The sequence below is a fragment of the Gymnogyps californianus genome, chromosome 5 (genome assembly GCF_018139145.2).
Source record: "Gymnogyps californianus isolate 813 chromosome 5, ASM1813914v2, whole genome shotgun sequence".
NCBI lineage: Eukaryota > Metazoa > Chordata > Aves > Accipitriformes > Cathartidae > Gymnogyps > Gymnogyps californianus.
Window position 1 is genome coordinate 5,725,860 of NC_059475.1, and position 23,850 is coordinate 5,749,709.

At 37.1% G+C, this 23,850-nt stretch overlaps 1 protein-coding gene across 1 annotated transcript in view; it reads left to right on the top strand.

Annotated features, from left to right (window-relative positions):
• GAS2 (growth arrest specific 2) overlaps window positions 1-23,850 on the top strand; it is a 115,588-nt gene that overhangs the window by 40,794 nt on the left and 50,944 nt on the right. The window contains exon 6 of the mRNA XM_050898376.1: window positions 14,617-14,758. Within this exon, the coding sequence (XP_050754333.1) occupies window positions 14,617-14,758 (142 nt within the window). The remainder of the gene's footprint in view (window positions 1-14,616; window positions 14,759-23,850) is intronic.

Consider the following 23,850-nt stretch of genomic DNA (forward strand, 5'->3'; position numbering starts at 1 on the left):
TGCACTATGCACAGAGCCCACATTTGCTTGGGCTTAGTTTAGTAAGCCCATTAATTAAGATTTTAAAATAAGCATAAATAAATTGTGTTAATAGTTATCACCATTTTAATAGGCAGGGTATAGTAGTCTGCCCACCATCCTTGAAGCTGCCTATATATTTATGAACATTCCACTGAAAACAATGTTTTCATGGCAAACGAATGAAAACAGGTTGAAGCTGAATCATCCTTTTTCTCTGAGTTCTCAGAGCTTAATCAGATAAATCTCAACTCAAATCTCTCTTAGAAATACTTTTGAATAATGAATCGGAATCTAAAATTCAACCTCATTTTCAGGAAGCCGGGATCTAGATTTGCTTTGGCCTATAAAAGAAGTAGAAGTACAAAATAAATCCAGATGCAAGTATTTCTTAAGTCCTAGAATGTTTAATTCAAATATGCATTTAATTTTATTCTTCCAATGGGAGCGGATTTAATACGATTAAACTGAATGTGCACTGAAATAAAGCCATTGTGTAGAAAACAGCAAGTAAATTTTGTCCTTGGACGTGCACGTGCACTTCCATTGAAACTGTCTGTGAAACAGTAATTTCTGCATACACACATTCATGTGTTTCCTAACATTACGAGATTCTGTCCACATCTTACCCATAGTCCTAGTATCTGAAGTGTATTTTGTAGTTGTTCCGTATCCAAAGCTTTCACTTGCTCCTGGGAAATGTACTTAGCGAATCTGATACTTGGTGGGTGTAGATCACTGTGAACAGCATTGGCTTCTCAGAGTCATGCAGGTTTGCATAAGGCGAGATTTTTGGCCTAGTGAGAGCCCTTTGAGAGTCACATTATGCATTTTGAGAGTTACAATTAAGAGATCTAAACCACTATTTGGGATGGAAGTTTTTTGCCCTTAATTAAGTTCTACTACTGAAGTTGGATGTCAGAGGCGAAACGATTCAGCAGTTTCACAACTGAAAACTCACAGTTTGTTTTAAATTACAAGATGTTTATGTTTCTAAAGAGAATTATGTATATCTGTGGAAGTAGAGGCAGAATCCTGTAAACTAAAGGACTTGAAAAGCCGGGGAATTGACTTGAATTCTGTCAATATTGAAAGAAGGGGCTGGTGGCAAAAGAACAAGATTATAAACTGGAGGCCAAGTTAATTTCCCATCTCAGCTGTAAGCTTATTGTTTACTTTTGGGAGAATACATCTCTGTGCTTTCATTTTCCACATCTGTAACCTGGGAATAGTGTTCACTGTACAATAATGGCTTGATTTGTGAACATTGTAAAGTGCTTTGAGCACTTTGAGTGTTGCTGCCCCATTTGGTGAGCTGTGATTAGTATTAGGTAGTTCCCATTACGAAAACAAATTGATATTTGACTCTGCTCGCTTACAAGAAACATGGAAACTCATGGTTCTCTAAGTGTAGGTAGGAGACAGACCTTTGCTTGTGAATCTACTGCTTCAAAGAGCTTTGTGTCTGCTCTGCAATGGGGCCACAAGCAAATGTAGGGAACCTAGTCCTCCTAAAGTAGAGAATCTGGACTAATGGTTTGGGATTTGACTCCTGAACCAGTGAGAGGATTAATCTCCTGAACCAGTGAGAGTTGGGATTGAGTAACAGCTCTGGGATTGCTCTAACAATTTATAAGAACAAAAGATACATTTATGCTTGTTCTATCTCTTCAGTCATTCCTTTGCATAAAGGGAATTATGTGAATGGAGAAATTATTAGAATCCTGGAGGTTCATGAGGAGTAACAAATGCCTCTGAGTCTCCAAGGCATGCATCATCAAAGAAGGCAAGGTGTCTGGCAGCAGTTTGGAAATGAGGAAATTTGTTTTTAGAAAATCTTATGTATCTTCATATTGATATATTATCACATAGGTTAAATGACAAATGAATATGCTGCTGTAACCCTCATTTGTAAGTTATCCAGGAAGATCCGTTCAAGTCTTGAACAAGGTGAGACACTTTTACAGATACTGTAAGGTTATATTGTTATTTTTGTTTACAATTACTTACAAATTGTAGAAGGTATAATAGGTCATGTTAGTATATTTTCACCTAAACTGATCAAATATCAAACCAGGAAGAGAACTAGGAAAATATTTAATAATTTCCCAAGGCAGCTAGCTTAGCTGGTGGACGGGAGGTAGACTGTGCTTGGCGTAACTCAAAGACTCAGTAGTTGGTTTAAGATCTAACTAAACCTGAATAAAATAGTAAAGACTACAGTATTTTTGAAGGGCTCTTAAAAATGAGGAGGCTAGTAAAAAATTCTTTGGCCTAGATATTATAGTTTATAAAATCAACACCGAAGCTCTTTGAGCTTCCCTTACTGGAGCTGTCAAAAAGTGGGTGTGCATTAAAATTATTCAGGATACTAAAATGCAAAAAATAGGCCAAACCAGGTAACATTTTTTTCTTCTTCAAGTAGAAAATGTCCTGCCCTAAGGAAATGTTCCTCTCGACAAATGATTGAGGTGCTCTGCAATGAAAATTAGTAAATTTATAATTTCCTTTCATTTGGTTTTTCTGAAATATGATAATACTTTTTGAAGTTACTGCATCAAATTATTCTCAATTAAGAATAAGATTAACAGATTCCTAAACAGAATCAGATATGTGTGATTGCTATGAAAGCATCCATAGGTACAATAGAGAGAATTGCTTCAATGTTTTTTAAATTTGGAAAGGGTATAAATTTTCATGCCTGAAGGTGTAATTCAAGTTCAGATGGAAAGGGCTAAGAATAACTTTTCTCTTTGGACAGTCTCTTCCATTTTTTTGTCTGCTTTGAAGTATCTTCCTTTGAAGTATGTGGATCTTGCTCTTAGACCCTGGATGACCAAGCTGAAAGTCTGATCTAATCAACATGGTGGTTTTATTTTTACTGTAGGCTTCAGTTTCTCAAGGTTATCTGTGTCCTGTAGATGGGATGGATTCCCAGCAAATACAGTAGTCTGTAAGCTTGGTGCCTTGAGCCTGTCTGCCCAGTGTAAAGAGTCCTCAGCTATAGCAGAGCCATGTTCAGGTGCTCTCTGTAAGTTATAAATCTGACTCTCCAGTCGAGAATTGCATGAATGTGGTTAGGCTATGAACAGATTCCTTGTGGTCTGGGGCAGCAATTTGCTTGTCTGCACACTTGTACTTTCTGGAGACTTTTGTTTTGCAGTAAAAGCTTGTGGAGCCAATCTCTAATCATATACAATATAGATATGGCCCTCAGTTACTGGGGAGGGCAAAAAAAAAAGTACAGCATTGTCTTTTTGTGTATTAGTCTTTATAGTGGCAGACTGATGTGGATATGAGAGGAAAAGAATAATCTTGTGAAATGACTCACAAGTGCTAATCCATCTGGAAGGAATCATTTCCACAAGACTGTAAAGCTGTTTGTTAGAGAATTCCTTGTACCTTTCTCAGACATGTCAATAGCTTGCTGAGCTTATGTTCAACTGGATTGCTACCAGGTTTCTTGCAGATACTGTAAGATTTGCCTGCAGCGGGTCATGGGGACGAACCCTATATGCCTCAGCGAATAATTCTTACAGCTAAAGCTTTTCTGCTTGCAGGAGAATTGCGTGGTAGAATAGAGTTCTGTTTCCCACCAGATCATAAAAGGAGATTTCTGAACAGATTTAGGATATTATGCAGTTGTCTGCTTGGCACCTTCCAGGTGAATACATTGAAGAACTTCTTATAAGCTTTTAGGTGCACTTTAAGCCATGCACTGTGTTGGGGCAGAGCTACACAGTCCTGGAAGGAGCACTGCAACATCATGTCTCTCCAGATTGTTCTTCTCGCTGATACTTCTTGTCCTTGGGAAAGCATGGTTTGTTCCCCTGTTTGGCTGGAGCACAATTAATCTCTGTGTGAACTGGCCTTGCTTTTGTCAGTGAACCTGAGGTAGGAATTCTCCTGCGTACCTCTCCCTCTGCTCTATTTGACATTGCAGAAATAATCAGAATTTGCATCTCAAGGTAATTGTCATGGAAAAAGCAGTGCAGATTTAAGCAGTTAACTGCCTGTTAGCTCCTGCTTTGGAAAATATCGTAGTGATTCAGACTGCAAATCAGGTCAAGAGAAGAACCAAGCTTTGATTTCTAATAATGTCATTTAACTAGAAGACATCTCAAGTTTTTTCCAGAGATATTTAATTAACATTGTTTTTGTATGGAATAATAATACTTAGACACTTCATAAAATTTGTATTAAAACTGGAAGTTTTCATAACATTTTTACTGTTACTGCAGTCCAGGTATTGCAAATAGGGATGGCATATTTTTTGAGAGAAATAGCCATTTTTAGATTTGCTGGATTTTGCCTCTTATGTGAAATGCATTGTAACATTCCTGTTATTTATTTTGTTAAGTCTTTAGAGCAAACTGTAAAAATCTTTGTAATAGATCTTTCTATGGGGCTTTTTATTTAGACTAATAGGAATAGTCTGGAACACAAATGTCAGATTAGGGACTTGAATGGAAATTAGCATATATTTTTAAAAGCTTGAGAAAATATAATTTAGACGAACTATCTTCAGCTTAATTGTGCAATTTTTAGGTCAAACTTAGTGTTAGTAGTTTTTAGGGAATAATGAATAAGTAAGAACTACAGAATTTGGTCCCTTTACCAATAGTGAGTCTTGAATTTACAATAACAGGCCAAAATTTCTGAAACAATGAGAATAGTGAATATACAGCCATAAGTGATGAATGCAATGCAGAAGGAGAAAATAGAAGTCACTTTGAGGCATAGATACCAATTTATACATGTCATAATTATGTCTAATTTGTTTATTTGAATAAACATGTATTCCCATGTATATGTAAATATACATATACATTCATATGTAAATTGGCCCCAAATGCTTCAAGTATACAGTAAAGCTTTGTTCACAACTTTAGAGGCTGATTTAAGGCTGGTTTGGAAATTTGGCTGTATAGATTAACATTCCAACATGTTTTTCAAATCATGGACATTTTTAAATTCTACGCCAGCTTAGAATTCCCAGGGCTCTAGCAGTTTCCTTGTGGTTTCTAATTGGAAAACTCACAGAAAATCAGATTCTTTATCATAAAGGCAAAGATGCAATTTTTCTTAAAAATGGACATACAGGGCTTTGGAGAATCAGACTTACCTGCAGTGAGCTACATGTGAAATTCTTTCTGAATGCTTTCAGCATCTGCATAAAAATTGTATCTCTGTTAAACATCTGGAAATCCAAAAAGTGAACAGATAAAGCATCTGAAAAAACTCTGTCTTCCTGTAGACTGCATAGATCTTTATCATGGTCTTCCTTGACACTTGGCTTGTGTTAGGTAAAGCACCATTTGGAACTAATCTTACAGAAAGGGCTGGGAACCCCCCACCCTGCCTCACACTTCAAAAGGTCACAAAGTGTAAGATTGATCATTGAGAGAAAAACAGGAGGAAAAGGAAGAAGAGGCACGACTGTAATACAGCAGTATACTCAGCATTATAATTATTACATCAAGGAATTTGAATGACTTCTGACATTTGTTATTCAGACTGCCAGTGAAAGGTTATCCACTATAGTTCCATAGATCAATTTGTTATTGATCTATATTACACCACACCGTAAGTGAAAGTGTGGAAACATCTTTCAATATGAAATTTTAGAACCTGTAAGGTGTTTTGATGGACTTCAGCTATTCAGACTGAAATTTTCTAAGCGTTGTCCTTAGCTTGGGTTCTTCTGGAAGGATTAAGGGGAAAAAGTGATTCTGAAATTTCTGAGACTAAAATGAGTTGGTTTTGCCAAAATTTAATATTTTTCATATTTAACTTTATTTTGAGAGAATCATATCCCCTTCAAGAATGTGATGTTTGATAAGACATGATTGTGGGTTAATAAGATGCTTTTTGAAATGTGTCCTATGAAAATCCACTCAGATTTGACCACTTTGTCTCATGGAAAAATTGCTACTTATGCATGTACTTGCCATGTTCATTCAGATGTCGTGCTGTGTGACAATGAAATAGCCACAAACAACTTACTCAAATGCAATCCTCCTGTTTTTCTCATTAAATTACAATATAAATGAGGCAAATTCAGAAACGAGGATTCTTCAGCTAACTCTACATTAATTCAGCTCTGGCTTCTGTGATTGTGATGGGGAAAAGCTCACGATCATGTATCAAAGATAAGGTGTAATTGTCCTCTGAAAGAGCAACTGTGAGAATTGCCCCATTCTGTTCTAAACAGATATTATCTAAGAAACCTATTATGAAATGCCAATTTTAAAAATCTCCATCCAAATGTAAATTCTGAAAACCAGAGGTCTAAGGAGAAAGTACAGAGCATTTATTGAATGGGAATGAACTACTGAATCCCAGGCTTTGCCCCTTGCACTTGTTTTCAGGAACACTGCAAGGAGGTCTGTGCCATGACTTACCTTAGTGTCTCTGTCAGTTTCTCTGCTTATAAAATTTTAATAAACTTTTCTTTTTTTATTTTGATTGCAGTCGCTAATGCTATTTAATGGTAGTCTCTCTCTTTAATGCTATTATAGCATTAGGAAAAAAACAAACTGCCTTTGATTTTTGCTTTTGGCCTGCCAGCATTTTCAGATTGTAGATAAGTAGAAGTAATGGCTTTTAATTTGTGGTTCGTACATGCCTGGAGTTTGTAAATTACTTCTACAAGATCTTTGAAAGACTATTAATAAAAGTGAACTTGTCAGTAGGCATAGATATGTTAGAGTTAGATGTCTGGAAGTTTTGAAAGTCAATTTATAGACCTCCCCAAGACTTTGGACTATAGTAACTTAATCCCATTCTCAATTACACAAATTGAGTGGGCAGGAACAGGGTCTGACATGTGTTTAAATGCGCTCTTTGTTGTCAGCTTCCATTAGTTGTGCCTCACCTGCTCTCCAATGGAAGGTTCCTGGTTGTTGGTCTCCGTGTGTTATCCAGCCGCCCGATAGCCAGCCTCTCATAGGCGGCCTTCTGATTCTGGCAGACGTCGTGATTTTGCCTCCATACGTTGAAATGGACGTGTCCCTTCACTACATTTAATTTAGTTATTAGTCAAATAATCAAATGTGCTTAAGCTGGTGAATGAAGCTTCTGCCTTGCCAATTTTTGACATTATTTGCTTCTGGGTATCCCAGGTATCTGGTGCGTTGTATGTGAATTGAATCATCCCTTGTATTCCTTGGCTTTCTAACACATTGCTAGAAGTAGGAGTTGCAGTGTTTCTGTTCAATTAGTTTTTCATAACTATTTATTAACCCCATCTTTTTTGGAATGATAACCAATGCTTTCATCTTTTGCTGGGTGACTAGTAAGCTGTGTCTTGGACAGAGCACTTAGAAGAACAAAGCCATGAACAAAATCTTATCTTTTAAAACTATGTTGTTGTTAAATTAAGCTTATTCTCCATCTGTGCTTACTCTTAAGAAGTTTAAACTAGGGCTACGTGGAAGAAGTGGGAGAATGTATTCTACTTTGACACTAATAGGATGGCTAAACCATTCTCTTAGTTCTGTATTTATTTTAACAGTGTAGTCTGTATGTTGATATAAAGTCTTGATGATGTTAATTATTTTTATTGGCATATCATAAATCTGTTAGGTATTCCAAAGTGATCACAAATGCTTTCTTAGAATCTAGGAAGTTGATAACGAGTGATTTTTGGCTTTTGGTGATCTCTGCGGTGATTACATAGGGTAAAAATCTGGTCAGCACATGATCTTCAAACTTGAAATCCAACCTGCTATTCCATTAAAATGACATCTCTCTACAGTACTTAATGTGACAGTGCAAAGACTGTATTTCACTGAAGGACAATGTTTCGTCAGTTGTTAAGTGAATTGCTTAGGGATGCTTGCTTTGTTGTAAGTGCAATGTCATTTTTCATTAATCTGGAAGCCGTTCCTTGTTCCATGTCTGTTGAAAAGTTTGGCAATCTTTACTGATGTCTCCTAAGCCTTCAAAATTTCCATGTTGAGTTTTTGTTTTTTAAGTTTTCCTGGATTTTAACTTTTATTGCAGCTTTGGGAGGGCTGGGGAGGATCATATTTTTTTCCTTAGGTTTTCTTTTTTGCAGTGGGAAATGCTTAATTTTAAATTCTATGTATGTATTTCCATATTCAGAGTTCTTTCTATCCATTTTGCATCTTCATTTAGCACATTCTTTTGATTGTTGGTCGCGTTGTTATATTTGGAAAGTGTTCTCTCCCATAGTAAATGGGGTAGAGGGAAAACAAAACTGGGCCCGCCTTGCCAAGGAGTAGTTATTTTACCTTGTAGGTATTACAGTTTCATTTATTTAATGTCTAGGTCATACTTGTCTGTACTTTATGGCTATTCACTAAACCTGAATTTTGGCACTGCAAAGTGGTCTAAGGTAAACTTAATTTTCCTTTGCTGAAATGACTGTCTGGGACACCACTTCTGTGATTTATAAAAGGGATCTGAAGCATTTTAGGTTTGAGTTCCTGAAGAATTAAGAATAGCAACTGAATAAATGATGGTTGGCTGGGGGTATTGTCGCTCTGTGGTGAGGTGTACTGCAACAGCTCAATAAGAGTAAGTTCATGTAGCAATGAGCTTCAGTTCACTTATGTTTACCAAATTAATAAAAGACAAGGAGCAAAATCATGTTTACAGAGAAGATTGTGGCAGAACTTCTCTTTTGTATTCCCTATCCTAATGAGCCAATTCAGATTTTACAAGGGGGAGGAGGGCTTTTCTAAGAACACCTGAGCAAAATGAGGGAAGATTTTAAGGAGAAGAATGGCTCTGTGGCCAGTAGCAAAGTTAAAGGCAAAATTGTAAAGACTTCCGAGACAGTTACGTGTTCTGTCTAGCTGATATACTCACATTTCGATATGAATTTATGCTTGCGTAACACTAAATAGCCACTGCAGTCAGAAACTGAAGTCTCCATAGTGTAATTTTCCCCCCCGTTTTGGTTAATGTAGGTCATCAGGCGATAAAAGCAAATTTTTCCTATGAGTGCCTAGCTAAATGTAACCCTCTTCCATAAGAAGCAAAATTGCTAATCTTTTTCCTTTTATTCAAGTGCGTGTGACAGTTCAAAAAGTTGTGAAATCATCTATTCAAAGAGGGAAATATGATTAGGAATCTTTAAAATATGACTCAAGTCTGCTATAAAAAAGATGGGTTTTTTAACATGTATTTGTGGACCCTCATTTTGGAAAAGCAGTACAAAAAATACATTTTTCCATGTGATTTCAGAGCATCGGTGTAAGAGAGTCCCTTTTGGGTCTAGAAGTGAACCTGACAGCATTTTTCCAGGATTGCATCATATGTTTCACTCACACTTTCACATCCTGCATTAAACCACATGCATGCACATCAACAAGACAAGATTGTAAAAGGAGTGTAACTGGGGAATTGTTTTCATGATATTTGATAGGAGTAATTGCGGCCACTGCTGTTTCAAAGCAACTGCGGTTATACTACACTATGTCAACAAAAGTCACTTTTGCCAGATGGAAACCTAATTACTTCAGAATGATCTGTTAGAAAGCACTTTTGAGATAGTCAGGCCATTTATACAAATCAGTAAAAAATATTTGTGCATGAGACCTTTCTTAAATAAGAGCTTTCATGTGTTAAAGGTTGAACATTACAGTGATAGTTTTGGAAATATTAAAAAAGTAGACTTCTATTTAAAAGGTGGTAGGGAAATTTATTAGGTGATAAGAAAATACGAGTATTTCCCTATGATTTCTGTGATAAACCTGATCGTGCTATTGTTGAATGGAGAGGAGGTTTTTTTGCTGTTCTCTTCAGCAAGACCCTAATATTGTGGGAAATGGGATGAAATAGAGAATGCTACGTTTCAGTGAGATCATGTGATGCCAGGGATATTTATCTGTGTAATGTTTGTTCCATAAAATGACTTAAAGCTTTTTCTTTTTCTTTCAATCATGTAGGTTTTTTCCCTTCTGTAGTCCAGGACATGCCTTGTTTTTACATTTGGGTGTTTGTCACTTCTGAGTTGTTTAGGGCACCCGTTAATCAGACATTTTTTCTGTCACTATGAAACTAGAGAATATCACAAGTTTGACTAGTTAAGTGTGACAGTTCTGTACCTAGACTCTTACTATTTGCCGTCAGTAGGTGTTACTACCAAAATGTACTTTTAAAAGACACTGTAATCTTTATAATTGTAAAAGAAATGTTGCAAGCTCCATGAATGTCTAAGCTTCACAGTGAAGCTAGGTTGACTGATGTGTTTAAAGGTCTGTCTTAGTTGTCAAGGTATAGAAGCATAATTTATGGATAGTCCGTTACGTACATGAAGTTGTAGATGGTTTATTTGCTGACTCTAACTGCATAGATTTCTGACACACAAACCATCTGTTCTGAATTGCTTTTCTTGAAAGCATTTCTATATTCAGTCATTACGATCTACCTAAATCAGAAGACATAAAATATTTAGAACCAGATTTATTTACATGTTGTTAGTACTGGGGAGCAGCAGTGTCGCAGGGGAAAACTAGACTTTTCTGTGTTCCTGCCAGGCATTGCAATGCCTTCCCAGTAGCCCCTTAAAAGAAAGGTAGTGCAGGTTCTCCTGGCTATCTCGTCGCTTCTAGCTGCTTTTGTGCTGCTGAGGGCATCTGTGGCAAGGAGCAGCTCCTGGTCTCCAGCACCGGTGCTGCAGACTTGCTCATGCCCTGTGGGCTCAGGGCCGAGTAGAGCAGATTGGTTGTGCCCGCGCTGGGCCCAAGTCTCCTCTGATTGCCAGATCGCAGCCACCAGCCATATAGCACAGTGTTTCTTTTTTTGTGGTTTTTTTTCCTAGTTCAAATTTCCTGAAATAATATGAGGGGTTTATCACAGACTTCCAGAACAGTGTTTAATACCCTTAGCATGACATGAAAGAATATAGGCTGGTTATCAGGGGACATGGCAGGACAAAATAGTTTAAAGGCACGGAATCGTCTGGGCTGGAGTTGAAGAACTGAGTGGAAGGACAGAAACCTGGTAGGATTTCACCTGTAATGCCCTTCCGAGCTGTTCCTGGAGTTATAAACAGGTTTTGTCTTAGAGAAGACTCACTAGTTTTCTACAAAGGGGAGCCTGAGAGCAAAGTAACATATAGGCACTGTGGAAAATCCAGAGAGAGATGAGAACTGAGGAGTGAACTGGGAGGTGATGTGATTTGACACTGCAGGTCTGCTTTCACATGAAAAGTCACTGTAGCTTTATCTGCTTTCCATGCTCTCTGAAGTAGCTTACGTACAAGTCTGCAAGTGCCAGGGATACTGGAGCTGGCTTCTTGTCATCTTGTTCCTGTCACAGTGCTGCTAATCCATTACAAGGTCATCCAGGATTTGTGCTCTAAATTGTACGTAATCATTCAGAAATTCCAAAGAGTATAGTTTTGTCAGATATAATTTGTTTGGTCTCCTTAGGTTGACATGTTAACTCAGTTGGTTCAACATCCATGTATCACTTCAGATACTCTAGTCCAAGCAGAGGTATTATGGGAAAAGAATTTCATTCCGTTTGATTTTAATGGTGTTAAACCAATTTGTAGCTGCTGGTAATTTGATTCTGTGAGAATATGATCAAGTATGTTGTATGTACAGTGGATGTTTTATGTCATTAGATTAAGATACAGTGCCATGAAATGGCACCTCTTTGAATCTACTGACAAGATAGAGTTGATTATAAACTAGCTATGAATTTCTGAAGGGATTGATTCCACTGAAACACTAAAAAACATGGAATAGTTGCTGTCAGGACCCAAGGGAACCAAAATACCTTAACAGTCATGACCAGCCTCCCCTGGGACCCCAACCTGCAATCTCTGTCCACGGCCCAGGAGCTCCCTGTGACCTCAGCCCCACTTCTTGCCTGAGCCACACTGTAGACAGACCATCTCCAGCCTTGCTTCCTGCTGCCTGGGCTTCGTGGTTGGAGTCTCAGCTTCTGCTGTAGCCTTGCATCCAGCCTTGTTTTCTGCTGTTTCTGACTTGTCTTCCTGGATAGACACTAGACCTGACTTGTCGCCTCATCTTGTCACAGGACAGTGTTATGTCACCAGCACTGCCTTACTTGGGTGCTATGGGACTGCACCGTTGCCAGTGAGGGCTGCCACCGCCTGTGCTGGGATCACCCTTGGCTCCTGGCTCATCTTCCCTCGTGGAGCAGCCGAACTCTTGCTGCTGCCTGCCTGTTTCCCATCTTGCTTCATGCTGCCGTTAGCCAGTCAAATATCCCTGCCCACGCTGCTTGTTCCTTTTCTGCACTGGAGGAAGTAAGGTCAGGTTAGACCTTCGCTGTGGAAATTATTTTGAAGAAGGAACTTCGTTAAGGTTTTTGCAATGTTTTGGGTAAGATTTCAGTAGAAAATCATGAAACAAAAGGCCTATTTTGACAGCTTTTCTCCAAATGCAGACTGGACTAGTTGACCTTCCTCCAGCAGGCTGCCAGAGAATTTTGTGTGACTCCTTTTAACAGAAGCGGGTACTTTTTTGAGACTATTAGACTTGTCCAATTAAAATCTCCTGAGAAAGGATGTAGAGGGGGGCAGAGATGGACAAATGCTACATTACTTCTTCCTAAAGGCTGTAAGTCACAAGGGGAAATTCAACATGTGAAGCAGTCTGTAGAGTATAATGAGAATTTGCCTCAGGGTACAGATAATCATTGTTTCTTCGAAGAAATTAGTGTGATGTGAAAAGGGTGCTAATCTAGAAATGTGTCTAGTGCTAACAACTCTTCTGTTTTTGTTTTGGTTTGGTTTGTTTGTTTGTTATTTAAAAAGAAAAGAAAAAGCCCTGGTCTGTAAGGAACTGAGCACGCCCTCCGCTCCCCGCCCCCCCCCCCCCGAAGAATGGAAAGGGATTTAAAATAATGGTTAACAACTTCCTTGTGCTCTGATCTCTAAGGTTGTTCCATATCTAGAGCCCTTTGGAAGATTCAGGTTTCATTGTTTTTTATTTATTCTGGATTTAGTGAATAGCTGTTTTCCCTACTTTCTTCTTCCTTCCCCTCCCTTGTTCCAGGATGGTCCGGGGGGATGTGGTGTCTGTGACACAAGGTTTACTTGGATTTTTCTTTAAAATATCACGTAAAACTGGTCAATGTTTTCTGCTAATATAGAAAAGTATTAATATCTCCTTGTAAATATTTTGAAACATAAGCATAATTTTTGCAAAACAAGGTCATGGGAAAAAGTGCAGTTGGAATAAGAATCATGGTGGAATGAGAGCTAGATGGTGATCTGAGGAATAGGTCCAAACATTTATAAGGCATGTGTGTATGTCTAAGACAATTTATAAGCTCCCATTGACATATTGATAAAATAAGTAGAGTGGTGTTTATCCCTGTAGCCATGCTATTTGCAGTTTATTTGGTTTATCAGGTATATAGAGGTGAGTAGTTCTGTGCATGTAGATGTATTCTGCAATTACATTGCTGCTATCGTATGTCTAATATAAAATCATATATAAACTCTTTCTAAATTGTCTTTAAACACTGATGTTAGTATGCTACCAGCAGCTATTGTAAGGGGAAGCCTACTCCTGTATCTTTTTTTCCCTCTCCACATTTCCAATAATTATTTTAGACTGTTAAAAACAGAATTTTGGACCTACATCTAGGGACTAGTAGAGGCGCCGTTTTCAGTTTTCTACCTCTTAGCTCACTTGTCATTGAGTAACTACTGACTCCAGAACAGAAGCAAATATTTCATAAATCAGCATTAGAAAAGCAGCGCATTCAAATTGACATGGGGTCTGAATTCCTCCATGGTTTAGAGATTTCTAAAGTTACGTAGTAACAATATTCCGTTCTTCATTTTGCCATGGATGACAGCTATTTTTCATTTGAGGAAAAGAAACCTTAAATGAGAACTAGATTCTAAAGTATTCTTTATATGTGTCTCAGTAAATGTACCAATACAAGCAAAAAGCTTGCTGTGGTAATTACTCTGGTTCAGATACTGATATGCTATATCAGTAGCATCTCCTCTGACATCAAAATCATGTAAATGGAACCACACTGGTACAATGAGAGCCTGGCTCTGTGTGAGACCTTGATCTTGTAGCTACTAGATTACATTTCTGTGTTGTGGATAGAGGGCTTCTGTGTGCTGTTAAATGGGAGACAGTGGCCTTTCTGAAGTGTTTATGGTCTTTAGGTCTCAAGACCTATTGGTTTACACTAGGATTCCCTCCTAATGTAGATCTGAAACTAATTCACCCTTAATTTGGGGAAACTTCAGTTCCTAGTTTAAAGTCTGTCTTTATAAAATTTTTCTTTTTTCTTTTTTTTTTTTTAAATTCAGTGAACTGGAACAAACACTAAATCCCAAAATTGTAGTTGCTAATATTCCTAAGAAGTTGCTAATATTGATTCAGCTCTGAACTTCACATTGCGTAGCCTATCATGACGCTTTTGAAAAGACTTTGTGGTCGACAACTTCATGCTGTTAAATTCACTTCTCATTCTTCTTTGCTTGGAATTCTTTAATGGACAAGGAAATATGTTGGTGGCAGTCACCCATCTATGCAAAACCTGCATATTAATTTCATGATACCTAAGTATTATGCTAGCATGTATCATTTATCTCAATAAAGAACTTCTGTTTTTCAGACCTTACCAGTACGAAAGATTCCATGCAAAGCCAATGCTCCTTCAGGGTCTTTTTTTGCACGGGACAACACAGCAAATTTCTTATCCTGGTGCAGAGATGTAGGGGTGGATGATACCTGCCTGTTTGAGTCAGAAGGTTTGGGTATGTATTTGTTTATATAGTAGTTGGTAATTTTAAATAACTTTTCTTTTGTGTTTTGCCTTGAAAGACAGAATGGCTCTCTTAATAGATCCTGACTCCAAATCTGACCTGTGTCTGACTGTGTTAATTCTGCCCCTTATCTGAAGCGTGAACAAATAAAGTACATATCATTTAAAATTCATTTAAGTCTCTTTTAAGAGGATCTTAAATGAGACAAAAATCTTGCTATGACTTCTTGCACACAGATGATTTTTCACCCTACACACACTTTTTTGATCATGGAATGCTGTTCCATATTTCAATGTATAAGGTGGTGCTTTTCTGTTTCGGGAAAGTAGGATACAAGTGCATGCTCAGTTTTGGCTGCAGACATGTAGCTATTCATGCAGATTCAATGGGTTGCATAGGAGGCAAGAAAACATGAAATTTTTCTCTGCATCCTATACTGACCTTTTTTCCAGCTGATTCCCTTGTGCAACTCTGGACAAGAATTATCCAACACTAGTGCTTCAGGGTGTTCCATCAAAAGAATTGGACTGCTTAGGAAATCACTGTTCTAATACTACATATTCTTCATTATTTTAACTCTTCTCTCTTCAAAGGAAAACTTATGAATCTTACCTTGAGAGTTTTTCAGCCAAATATCATTAAATGAATAGAATCAAATGTTTGTTTGTTATCTGAACTCAGATAAAAGTGTAAAGCAGTTGTGATGACAGACAACTCAGTTTCTATGGAAGACAAATGAACACATAAAGAGAATCAAGAGGCTTCTTTGTTCTGTTGCTCAAAAGGTCTTTGACTGCCCAGTTGAAGTTCTCATCTGTGTTGCAACTGATCTATTCCCCTTTTACAGTCTTGCTCTTCTAGCACAACTGTTTCTGAAGCAATTTTTTTTCATTTGTCTGTTCTTTTATCCTGTGAGGTTTTTTATTTAAATTAAATTATTTTATGTCTCCAGGAGAAAATGCTTGGCAGAGAAGATATTAGTATCACAAAGGTGACAAATAGTAAGGAGGATATATGTATTGTCTCTGTTTTGTTAATTAAATCCTCAAGATGAAATTTTTATTGGACGTGGTAAATCATCTGGAAGATGAACAATAATTGTATTTCCAAAGATTTGAAATGATGGAGAAGTTGGACATTGCCTAGGACAAAGAAACTTGCAAACACGAGAAGGAAGGAGACACAGACCTCCAATGTCTGAGATAAGCAGAAGAACCTGTGGTTAATCCAACACTTAAATGAATTTAGACTTTGTACTGTTATGGTAAACCCAGCAGTTTACCATTGTTCCAGTAATAGGTTAACTGTGTAATTGGGAGCGTGTTTATAAGGAATTTTCTTGTGCATTGTTAAGAAATCAGATCTTGTTTAGAGATGGAATTGGTATAGCTGAAATAACGACATTCCCTGGGTAAGTTAATTTTTACACATACACAGTGCTTTGCGTGCCACAGTATAACACTGAGTGCAAATGCACCTGGAAAGCTGATGTTCAAGATGACTTCCTCTCTCAGAAAACTGAAGTGAAATATGCCCAAATACACAGTGTGCAAACCTGTGCTGTGTTAGATTTGTTTGATTAGTGACCGATTTTCTTCACTGATTGAAAACTAGGTTCTGTTTGTTTTCCTTCTCTGAGTGTTACTGTTTATAGAATGTACTTGTTGAAAAGACTTATGGTGCTGGAAATAGGATTAGGACTTGATAATATTTTGACCTATTTTTCTGAACTTGAGAAGAGGATAGTGACCATGCCATTTCTAAAAAAGATAAAAATAGAAGCTACTATTCTCCCTCGGTTTGAGCTAGAATTCTTAAAAGTTTCGATTTCATTTGAAGTTTTTCTAATGCATTAGAAATAATGATGAATCATAATAGTTGTCTATCTAAAGCTTTTATGTTCCCCTCTCTCCCACAAATCACTTCTCCACTGCGTAGGAAATAAAAATTCAGCAAAGGTAAGTAATATCAAAGGTTCTATTCAAAGTGGTGAGAAATGTGTGTGAATGACCTCTAAGTGTTTGCACTGCCTCATGGAATTCTGCTGTATTTTTGATAATAAATAATTGTGGTGAAATTATGGTTACAGAGATAACTGGTTTTTGTGTTTTCTGGTGTTTTTTCCCCATGGCTAATAACCTGTATTGATGTGTAAATTGCTAGTGATAACGCAACTATTTTCTGTCTATATTGAGGAACCTTACTGTGTTAATGTTCTTAATTGACTTGATTTTTATCCTTATTTTTTACTGTATTCTGCCTGCCTTATGGTATGTAAATACTGGTTTTTTAAATAAGATGCACATAGTGATATTTTCTTCATGCCATTGTATCACGTAAAACATTCCTGAGGCCTTTTTCTGGCAAATTTGTATTCTAACATTATAAGAGTAATTTTGAAGATTTATTGCACTGAAACATTTGAATGATGGATTTATGTCACTACTGATTTAAAAAAAAAAAAAGTCCCAAATCTATTCAGAGATCAGCAAAATTAGATACATACTAGCTAAGAAATTATTAATTGCTATTATTTCTCATTACTTAAAAAATATGTTCTCATGCTGATGAGTTCTGAAGTCTTTGAAATCATGCAAGTATAACTGCACACATGCATCCAACACTCCCACTTTTTTAGCACTCAGATTGAAGTCATGTGAAGGTATTCCTCACTGGAATGGAACTGTGTCAAACAGACACAACAGCAGATAGGTGCAGTCCGTGCCTGAGGAGCTTGCGGGTGAGTGATGTTTATGGGCATCTTGAGTGTTCCTAGAGGCTTGGTTCTACAAAGTGTTAAAGTTCTAGGGCTGATCCAGACAAGCAGGTGAGTAGACCTACTCATGTCACTTTGTGTCCTTGTCCAACACTTGTGAACTGATTTAGTAATATATTTAATTATTTAAAGTGAAGCATGGGTTCAAATGCTTTATTGGATTTGGGCTATTCAGCTAAAGAAGGAAACAGGATCAAAGTCTTTCTTCAAAATAAATAGAAGGGGAAAAAAAAGTGGTGTTTGTTATGCTGCTAGATATGATTATGCCTTCTAATCAGTAGAGTTACTTTAAAGATCCTTGAGATCAGTACAGAGCTCAGAAGTTTGAAAACAATGCACTTCTACTACTAACTTGTAGTTAGTAGTCTATAATATGATGTATTTTGTCTTGCTGAATGTTATGATGCTTTAACATAGTTGAAAATACAAACAAATTGGAAATATAGTTTTCTGTAAAGTTTTATAATACAGCCAGAGCTGACTGGTAGCAATCTATATGTATTTTGCCCTTTGAACTTATCTTAATGCAGAGACGTGGCAGGAAAGTCTCAGAGTTAATGCCTTTGCAAAGAAAAGGTGGATGGTGTACCTGTTGTATGAGCTGCAGAAAAGACATTAGCATCTGTGACAAATACAGCGACACAGGGATAATCTTGAATGCTGCAAAACAGAGGGAGACTCTGCACACTCCCTGCACTCATTGACCAATTTAGTGTGCTTTTCATAATTGTTATTTTTATAGGTAGTGTATTTAAAAAAGAAGGAATTAGCTTTGTTGGACTTTGGATCATAGTTTTTGGTATCAAACTTTCATCATCTGGGCAAATCTTGAGATACACTGTCTTTGAATGGGGTTCTTAGATGTATCAGAGGTCAAAATTTGTCCCCTATCTAGGACTCAGCACATGATGCACTAACTCTTTGCAGTCTAAGAAAAGTAATACTGTCTGTAACGCCTCTGTTCCCATGATATGTATATTTTGTAAGTTCCCCTTTGTAGGTTTTAGGGCATCAGATCCACCCAGCTATGGTAATTCAATTTATGGAAGCATTCTAGATGGAGATATTTGTACTTATGGTGCTCAAGCCTGAAGAGTGTAATACTCGAAGAAAACTCTTCTTGGCCAAATAGTAAGAATGGTAAGATTTTCTATGATTGCTTTAGTTAAGTGAACTTAAAGCATAAATTATGAACTCTTTGTCGGTAACGTATTGTTGTTGGATGATTATAGGATTTGGAACCAATGAATATTCTGCACCTCCTCTATGATAAAGAGTCTACCTGGCAAGAAAAGGGTTTGCCACCAAGTGTGCCAGCATGCTAATGTGTGTTGTTTGTTTTGGGAGTTGTTGGATGATATTGTTGTATTAATGTCTTGTGCTTGTATATTCTGTAACTGTGCGTATGTACATGCAATATGTGACATGGACTTCTTTTGATGCAACTTATTGATTAGAGTTTAATGGACAGGTTCCCTAATCAAAAGCAGCTAGTGTTTTAGTGGAAATAATAGACTTAAACACCTCTGATCTCTGTTCTAATGTTGTTGTTTTTAAGTTTATAAAAAAACCCGCTCAAATGTTGATTGCTTAAAAATATTTTATGCATGGGGCAAATTATTTTTTTAATTAATACTCTAGTTTATCTAATTTCATATTACAAGATGGAAGTATTTTGACCATTCTTTCACAGTGACACATTTACAGCTTGTAACAGCATGTTAGATTTTACATGTAGTTGCATCAGAATAAGGCTTTGTCCTGTCTTTCACAACATTTTACTAAAAACTCATAATGTTGTTGAATATGTCTCGTTTTGAGGACTATAGAAGCATCCTGGACACTGTGTTATTACCATTGGATTAGTGTCTTAAATCAATGAATTCCAGTAAATTATTAGGGTTTAGATGATCTCTATAGTCATTCTAGATTAATTCTTTACTATCCATAGATCTACTGTGTTTTGAAACCTTAATTGTTTTGAGACTTCCATAAGTGACTGAAATGGGGGGTGGGGGAACACAACTCCTTGATTTAAGTATGTCATAGTATAACTCTGATGCAGAAGCAAGGATATGTTTGAGATAAGTTGAACAGAGTAAGTGTTGTGAAAGCAATGTTTAAAAAAAAAAAAAGACTTCTGTAGGATCAGAAGAAAAAGTATTAAAGGCGAAAGTGAAAGACAATAGGAAGAAGGATCAAAGGATCAACCTTAAGAAAAACTTTCCCTAAACGTGTGAATTCTGATGGCAACTGGAAGCCTATGATAATAAATACTAAGCCCCTTCGGAAAATCTCTTTGCTTCTAGTAAGCTAAAAAATGCTTTAGAAGCAGAAATCGTATTCACTTTTTTGATTCAGCTATGCCTGAGATCTTAAAAAAAAAAAAAAAAAAAAAGTTTACGTTTAGAAGAAAAACTGACTCCACTAAAAATGGTTTATAAAAATGTTAGGAGCTAGGGCTTGAAACTTGGCAGGGAGGTGTAAGAAGCTTTTTCCTGTATCATGGTTGGGCTTTCTGCTAATTTAAAAAAAACCAAAAACACAAAACCACAAACAAAACAAAAAACCTCACATTTGTTATTGTGAACACTCTCAGTTTAAATGTGCTCAGCAAACACATGGTCTCCATGTGCAGGGGTGTTCTGTCTCCTCACAGCCCCAGGGTCTGATCAGCACTGAAAGCAGAGGCTGTTCCTCCTCTGCTCTCTCTGCTTCTCCTGGTAGCATCCAGACACTGGGGAAGGGAGTGGTGAAGGATGCAGAAATGTGGTGAACAGTAGGTCGGAAAGAAACGAAGTACAAGGAAGGAGAACGAGGGGTGAGTGATCAGGAGAGGAGGACCTGTAAAAGGAGAAAGGGGCAGCCACAAGATGGAAGCAGTGCGGAGAAAGAAGTTATACCCAGAGAGGAGCAGGGGTAAAAGCTTGCTAGGAGCTGAAAAGGAAGTGCTGTTAAAAAAGAGTGGCTGGAATTAGCTTGAAAAGGTGCAGGCAATGAGGACAGCAGATAAGAAGGATTTGAAATGAATGAGATGGAAAGCAAAAGGGTCTGTAACTGTCAGGACACCTAAAATAATCTGGACTTGTATGCACTATTTCTAAATCTTCACATTGCTTTCTTGTCAACCAAATATCATCAGTGAGATTCTCTGGCAAGGTGGATATTTCCATTCATCTTATGCGGTAGATCTGCATAGCGTATGTGTCTTCTACATTTACAAATTGGTACTTGCTTATAGTCACCTACTCGGATGATTCACTTTGCTAGTGTTTGATAGGGGAGGACTGGCCAATGATTCTCCAGGAATGTTTTCTTCCCTATATGAAAGCTTGAAAAATTATAGGAAATTGCATACAAAAATTGTATTAATGATGCAAAGTGAATTACTTGGGCTATACTTAAGGCTGTCTTTACTACATTAGTTAAACTATTTAACTGTTATGATACACCTACCAACTTTTCATGTGGTCATGGGCTATTTTTTCCCTGAAAGAGCTGTGTTCTCTTTAGGATGGACCTCGCTCTGCCAACATCTTGGTATGGTATGGTTCATGAAGTGAAAGAAACTCTTATTGGTATGTTATTTTCTCCTCGCATGCCTCATTTGTTGCAAAAATCTGAAGATGTTTGGAGAATGATGCAAGATGCTGAAGGATAATATTTTGATGTTGCTACTGAATGGCATCGGAAGAAGTGACTATGGCTCTATCACATAGCTCCCACATGGGGCGGGAGGATCCATATCAGACTTTGTAATGGGATCACTAGTTCTGTTGGCTTAGATCTCATACAAAATGTAGGATTAGGAAATTCAACAGTACCCTGGAGATCAGGCAGTAAGTATTTTAGAATGGCACCTAGATAAGTGTGCTTTTTTTTTTTTGTATCTAATAGCTATACCTTCATTCCATGTATAAGATAGGGATAATACTACTACTTAAGTCATAGAAGTGTTAGAGAAATCTTCATTTTTGCTTTTTCTTTGAATTCTTCACAGCATACAGTAGCACTGTTGTGGAAATGAATTGTTGACTATAGACTTTAAATGATGTGCAGTGAATTGTGTATGTGGCTGTAGGTAGAATGAAGATGGTCTCTCAAAATAATTTTTTGGCTTCTAGCACTTACCATGTCTAACTGCGTATAAATTGCTACAGTTATAGAAAATGTGTTGCTTAGCAAAGGTCTATTTGCCATATAGGATATCTGGGACTAAGTAACTTGTCAGGTCAAAAAGTTGAGGTGGTGCCTATTACTGAAATGCAACTATTAATATAGATTATAGTAAGTAATTAAGAAAATGCTGGTTCCCACAGGTACAACAGAATACCATAGGTACAGGTGTTACATTTCAACCTGATCTTGTAACCAATCACTTCAGAATGAATTGCCTGTAGTCCTCAAATGATATTAGTTATTACCATATATATGTGTACAATTACATGTTTATAAAACTATGTACATGTATGTAGTGTAGTTAGCCATGAACTGCAGCACAGACAGAATTTAAATGCAAATTTAAATTACAGTACAGTGGGAATTTAAATGTGAATTATGAGGACTTCTACAGATTTTCTTTTTTAGTGGCATACTTATTTTAAATAATGAACCAAGTGATTATGACGCTGTGTAGTGCCTCTGAAATAGTTTTTGCCATCTCTTCTGTCAGATGTCTTGAAGTGCTTCGAAAATGTCGATTAACTCAACTTCTAGAAGTAAAACTAAGAAAGGAAGTGTAAGAAATGTTTCTCCTTCCATTCTCTAGATGGAAAAAAGTGTAAAGGTAGCTTTTTTCCAAAAAACTTAGGAGGTAGCCTTTTGAAAGTGACTGTAAATATTGAGTTCTTTCAGTTATTGTGGAATAGCACTAGACAAAAAGTATCTCTAAATAAGTACTCAGAAATAAAGGCACTTGAAAGTGCTACTTGTTCCAAAAGGCAATGGTCTTATTTGCTCGCTCAAGGTTATACTGAATGTTTGGGACCAAGATAGGTGTGGAAATGCAGTCTTATATCTCTCTGGCTTTTGCTGTAACTCCTGACCAGTCTCTTGTGAGGTGGTAGCCCATTAAACAGCTGTGCTTTTGCAAAAAAATGAAAACTTTGGTGTGAGAATCTAAATTATTTCCAGTGGGTATTGCAGTATACAAAATAACATTTGTTTGTCTCTGAAGTTCCCAAATAAATATGCTGGTATAGTCCTCAGGAATGCTAACATTTTCTTGTTAGAAACGCTGTGTCACCGTCGTCTTATCAGATGACCAGATGTTTGTTTTTGTGGTTGGTTATTGCCTGCACAGCTCTTCATCCTCTAACAATGATTTCACTGTGTCATGTTGTTTGATGTGAAATGCATGAAATGTGTCTAGATTATGTTGAGTCAGATTTGCTAAAGGACTTTGAATTTTGTTTGGGTAGAAGAGCTTTAAGCATTGACAGAAAAACATATTACCTTTCTTAATCAAATCCTCTTCCAGTTCTATTTATGGATCTTTTTGCAAATAATATTACTTGAGCTTCTCTTTTTCTCCTCCCTTCCAAAGTCATTCAGATGTGCATGTATGTGAATTGACTATTCCAAAACCGGTTTATTCCATTTATCTTTTGGGAGATGCCTTATTTCTTAAAATCAAGTTTTATTTTGGGGCAGTCCCAACTGGTTTAAAACCAAAGCAGCAGAAGACATGTCTAAGGTCATGAATGTAACACTTTAAAAATACTGATTACTAGTAAAGGTAAATGTTTCATAAAATTACTGTGTTGTGGCAAGGAAGAATATTGAGAATAGCTGAATGTCCAAGTATGCATCTCTTATATTCTTAATAACAGATGGCTGAAGGATAAAAATACTTTTCCTAGTGCAGTGCCATTTTAGTTTTCATGCTCTGCAGTTTCACTTCTGGAAATATATTTGGATGAGATTAGAGAGGAAGAATGCATACATCTCAAAGTGCTACATATGCACTAGTGAAAGATATTGGGATGAGCATTCAGCTCACGCAACTTACCATACGTTTATTCAAGTCAGTGGAGCTGGAAGTTGAAGTTGCAGAAGCTGAAGATCTGCCCCAGGGTGTTAGTTATTTAGAGACGTTTAAGTCTGTGGATTCCCACTCTGGGTCTCATACATACAGTATAGGACCAAGTAATGACCTTCAGAGCTTTAACTAGACATTGAAACATCTTTTTCAGGTATGGTATTTTTTTCTTCATGCATTTGAGTTAGGTGAGTCTTTAGATAACCAAAATGTTTATACAGTAGATGTCTTGACCTTAACTGATTAAAAACAAATCAATTTTGTTGC